The sequence below is a fragment of the Stylophora pistillata genome, chromosome 4 (assembly GCF_964205215.1).
Source record: "Stylophora pistillata chromosome 4, jaStyPist1.2, whole genome shotgun sequence".
Lineage (NCBI taxonomy): Eukaryota > Metazoa > Cnidaria > Anthozoa > Scleractinia > Pocilloporidae > Stylophora > Stylophora pistillata.
The window spans coordinates 22,050,454-22,055,453 of record NC_142522.1 but is presented as its reverse complement, the minus strand read 5'-3'; the positions used below and the strand labels follow the sequence as shown (position 1 = coordinate 22,055,453).

Here is a 5,000-nt window from a genome sequence, read left to right as displayed (position 1 = left end):
AACCAAACGAACGTCAACTCGTCCGTCTTGATAGAGTGAACGCATGAAAATAACGCTGCATACGCACGATGAGAGGCGTCGCTGAAACCATGAAGCTCTTATTTCTACAGGTCCTGACTGAAAATAACAACGCGGAATTCGTACATTGCTGAGGCATTTCAATTCTTCAAGTAGCGTGTTCCAAGTGATGAGCAAAGTTCACTTTAAATCGCTATCCCAGTCGATTTTGTCTAGGAAAAGTTCTTGAAACAAGATTTTCATTGCAACCGTGAAAGATGTCAGAAATCCAATGGGATCGAATATCTTGGCCGTCAGTTTCAGAACTGAACGTTTTTTTGCCGGAAGTGAACTGCCATATTTGTACAATTCTGTGAGATCGAAGCAAAACTCATCAGACGCAGTGTCCCAATAAAGTCCTAGAACCTTGACAATCGTGTCGTTCTTCACTTCAGAGCTTCTAGGTGTAGTCGATAACTTGGCGTATGACTCGTCGTCTTCTGTCGTATTATCTTGATTCGATTTGGCTTCGCTTGAATATTCAACACTCTCGATCGCTCTCAACAGGGTGCGCGAGTTTGAATTCCATTTTCTAAGGTTGAATCCGCCTTCGGCCATGATTTGCTTTGATTTCTTGTAGACGACGAGAGCCTCCTCGTCAGTTTCTGTTCCGGTAATCAGGTCGTCAACGTACAAAGACTTTTCTAACATTTCCGCCATCTCCGGTTCGCTTTGCTTGTACAAACGCAAATGATGCTTTATTGTGGCTCCCAGGATTGAAGGCGAAGGCGTAGACCGAAGAGAAGTCGGTTGAATCGAAACTCTTCGATCTCTGGTTTCTTCGCGAACGGATCTTCGAACCATAGAAATCGGAGCATGTCTCGATCTTCTTGTTTGATGCCCACCATCAAAAATACTTTCTCAATATCTGCAGTAAGCCCGATGGCATTCTAGCGAAACTTAGTTAACATGTCAAAGATATGGGGAATATAATTGTCTCCAACTTCTAAACAATTGTTCAGAGAGCGTTCTTCCTTAGAATTCTTGGCTGATCCATCATAAACGATGCGAACCTTAGTCGTTTCTCTATCCTTTCGTACAACAGCGTGGTGAGGTGAATAATAAACCCTCTATGTATTGAGCTCGTTCGTATTGTTCAAATTTGGCACCTTTTTGACGATTTCCGCTCGCGTTTGTTCTTGTATAATCTTGTCATATTCGTGAAGTAAAATCGGTTCGTGTTTTAATTTGTGATGCAAATATCGCAGACGCGTTTCACACATTCGATAATTGTTTGTACATGGCAAGCAGTCTTCCTTCCATGGGAGGGCAACTTCGTACTGACGACCATTAAAAGAGATTTCTTCGTTTCGCTTAGCTTTAAGTGGCAAATGAGGTGCGGATTGGATGTCGTCTGTGATTCCGATGCTTTCGGTTTCCCAGAACATTTTCAGCATATTCGTGATCTCGTCAGCTTCATTCGTTTCGTTTAACAATGGTTTACCAGAGATGATAAGATTCGAGACGACATTGGAAATTTCATGGACATGTTGCTCTTCGGTAGGGCCTGACAGAAGCCAACCAAACTTGCTGTTGATGGCTATGTGACCAAATTCACCGCGGATTGATTCTCCAGTGACAATGTCCCAGTAATAATCTGAGCCAATGAGAATGTCAATGGAGTCGAGGTCGAACGCAGAACGGTCTGCTAGATCTAAATCTATCAAATGTGGGTATTTCGTGACGTCTGTTCTCCTAGGAAGTGGCGAACAAATGACTGAAAAATTAAGCGCTGAAATCTCCACGTACTCATCTTTATTGCTTCTTAGTGGCAAAGTAACAACTTGACATTTTTGTTTACGATAAGCGTTTTCACCAAAAGTGTTAAGGTGAAGGGTCTTAGTGGACGTTGCAGTTAAACCCAGCTTCGCTTTGATGTGGTCGGTGACGTATGAACGTTGGCTGCCATTGTCGAACAAAATTCGTACGGGAATGGACTTGGATCGGTCTTCGTTTGTTGCTATCGCGGTAGCAGTTTGTAACAAAATGCTCCCCTTGGCCCTCGCGGTCGACGTTGCGGTTACAGTGCTCCCCAAGGATGGAGTTTCATTTCCTTCTTCAGGTTTTGTTGCGTGGTCTACTTTAATCGTAATTGGTTCTCTGGTGTGACTCACAAGAGTCACACCAGAGATTTGCGGCGCAAAGCCTCATTCCCTTTTGTGTTCTATTCTCTCATTAACTAAAGGGAGATTTTTTTCGGCTTCTGAAGGTGGGAAGTAACCTTAAATTCCCTTTTTATTTATTTATTTTTTTTTTTGAGCATGAAAGTAAATAAGAATCTTCTTGTTTAAGAAAGGTATATAAACATGCTCTGTAGCATCTGTTTGTAGTACTAACTTTGAGTAAGTTCGTGGATCTGCGGACGACCAGACAAGAATTATTTAACATCGTCCAATTACTTTTCTGCTAGACTTCTTGTTTTTGTTTCGTTGTTTTTAATTTTGTTCACACTTCAAACATCTGAAATACTAAAGCAAACCAATACCATTATGACACAGGAATTTGGTAAATCGTGATAAAACAACACCAGTATTCATCTTTTTTTGTTTTAAGGATTCGAAGGATTTCCTTTTCATTTTGCACTCAGTGGGCCTGATCAATATATAAGGTAAGATGGATGAATGCATTCTTCTGCTGGGATGAACATTTTCGAACGCTAATGCTGCGAAAAGTTCAAATTCGTGTTTACGATCATTGCTCCAGCGATTGGAATTATTAATGTTTACCGCTAATAAATTCAACGGTTTTTAGCCTGAAACTACCCAGAACTGTAATGATGCAGTAACTCCAGTGTTAATTAGTTAATTTTTTTGAATGCAAGGTAATTTAGTGGCTTTCACAAATGAAAGCTTTAATGATATTTTCGAAAATGCGTTGTACCAAGAGATTATAAACTGTTTAATCTCTTGATTGTACCCAACAAAAATTACCAGTTATTCCCAGCCGCGTTTACCTCTGTATTTTCCCTAATTTTTACTGGAATTAAAAAATAATTCTTGAATTTGTTCATAATGCGGATATTTTCCAAAGGAGATCAAAAATCGGCCTTTCTTAAAACGGTTTTAAATACTTTTAGTTAATAGTGACATTATTTCAATTAGCTACTTGTACAGAGGATTCTGCATAGTACATGGTATGCATATTGACACATGTATCTCCCTTATTTTCATGAACTGACAAGTTTGTACAATGGTGCTTCCTATGAAAATATTGATGGCAGGACAGTACTGTATTTGGGTGGAACCCAACGTGCCTACGCAGAAACCCCAGCACTTCCGATCCGAGCTATCAGCTTTAGTATCATGTGTTGGATAAGGGTTTTAAGCCTTGCTCCAAGTGGTCATCCTGTTCACATCTATTCTGACTGGTCAATACCATATCAGTTCAGACTCTTTATTTTTAAAATTCATAAAATTTGTGCTAATCTTCGGGATCCTCAAAGAAAGGACATGGTCTTTTTCTGTTGCGGGTAGGTGCTTGTATTCCTACGTAGAATTAATAAATAGGAAGAAACACGTGGAGTACTCAAATGTGTATTCCAGAGCTATTTACCTTCCCAGGAAGTATACTGATTAACAGAGATTTGCGGCGCAAAGCCTCATTCCCTTTTGTGTTCTATTCTCTCATTAACTAAAGGGAGATCGTTCCCAATGAATGGATGTACGTGGCGTTCACTTGGAGCCGAGATAGAAAAGAGGGAATTCTGTACATAAATGGAATTGAAAAAGGTAGGAAGACCAGTTCTAGTATTCATTGGGACTTGATCAAAAACGAGCATAAAGTTTTCGACATTGGGCAGAAACGAGATAGGGCGGATAATCCGACTTTTAATGGGTACATGAGAGATCTTCTGGTTGTTGATAAAGCGCTATCTGGAGATGAAGTGAAGCACTTAAAAGATATACTTTGAGGGAGAGCACGCGGCGTGACGACCCCAAGGAGACTGCAGTAGCGCGAATCAACAGAACTTTCTAGGTGCTGAGATATTTGGCCATTACAGATCGCTTGAAATGAAATCTTCAGGAGGTGTAATGCTTTCTCGTTATGAAAATGGACGGTGCAGATTATCTTGAATATAACCAGTTTTTAAAGGAAACGATCCCTTGGATATCATTACGTCATCTCTGATTGGACAACAAAACAAAGAGGCATAAAAACTCCTTCGACAAGCAATAAGGCGGCAACCAAAACAGGTGGAATGGAAAACGTGGAGCAAATGGAGTAGAGAAAAACAATTTATCAGTGTATAGTGCAGTAAGAAAACCGCATTATTAATGTATTTGAGCAGAAACTTATGAGCCAGAAGTGTGTAACTTTCTTTATATTAGGGACCTTAAGAAGTCAGGACGGCATCCCCAAGGGAGAAATCGATTAAAAAAATGAATCTTTACCTTTAATTAGAATGTCGAAAACGGCTGCACGTGTTTACCATCTCTTACGGCGCCACAACTCAACCTCAACATAACGTTTAAAAGTAGCGCTGAGTTCCAAATGGAAATTAAAATAATTTGCCGTCGGGACGGCTGAGAAATGTACTGAGTTTAAAAATGCACGTGCTGAGCTATTGCTCTACCAATTAGATCTTTTGTTTTTCCACGTCCTCGTTGACGTCGCCGTCGTGGTTTGCTTAAGATCCCTGCAGTCTTAAAAAAATCCGACCAATCAGAAGTAAGGATGCAATTGTTGCCCAAATATTGACTTGATGTGTATTGTTGTAACGCAGCTGGAGCCCTGTGGTATAAACAGCTGCCTTGGATTGCTTCATCTTGGTTTTTGTGTAATATCTTTATAAACAACTTGTGTTCCCTTCCTTTTAGAATTTTTCACGTTTTTTCATTATCACAAACGTGCAGAATTTTGCAGTTTGTTCAACCCGAGAAAGACAATTACCTCGAAAATCATGTCATTAAGTCCTTTCTGGTTGATAACAAAGATCAGTGTGA

At 40.1% G+C, this 5,000-nt stretch overlaps 2 protein-coding genes across 2 annotated transcripts in view; one reads left to right on the top strand and one right to left on the bottom strand.

The window, feature by feature from the left end:
• LOC148732879 (uncharacterized) overlaps window positions 1-5,000 on the top strand; it is a 20,591-nt gene that overhangs the window by 15,166 nt on the left and 425 nt on the right. Inside the window, exons 6-8 of the mRNA XM_088758637.1 lie at window positions 2,611-2,665; window positions 3,239-3,526; window positions 3,694-5,000. The exon at window positions 3,694-5,000 is cut by the window's right edge and continues 425 nt beyond it. Coding sequence (XP_088614763.1) covers window positions 2,611-2,665; window positions 3,239-3,526; window positions 3,694-3,967 — 617 coding nt within the window. The 3' untranslated portion in view covers window positions 3,968-5,000. The remainder of the gene's footprint in view (window positions 1-2,610; window positions 2,666-3,238; window positions 3,527-3,693) is intronic.
• On the bottom strand, window positions 1,128-2,594 carry LOC148732880 (uncharacterized). Its single transcript, XM_088756202.1, has 2 exons — window positions 2,543-2,594; window positions 1,128-2,203 (listed from the first exon to the last, which is right to left on the bottom strand). Exons 1-2 carry the CDS (start codon window positions 2,592-2,594, stop codon window positions 1,128-1,130), a joined length of 1,128 nt encoding a protein of 375 aa, XP_088612328.1.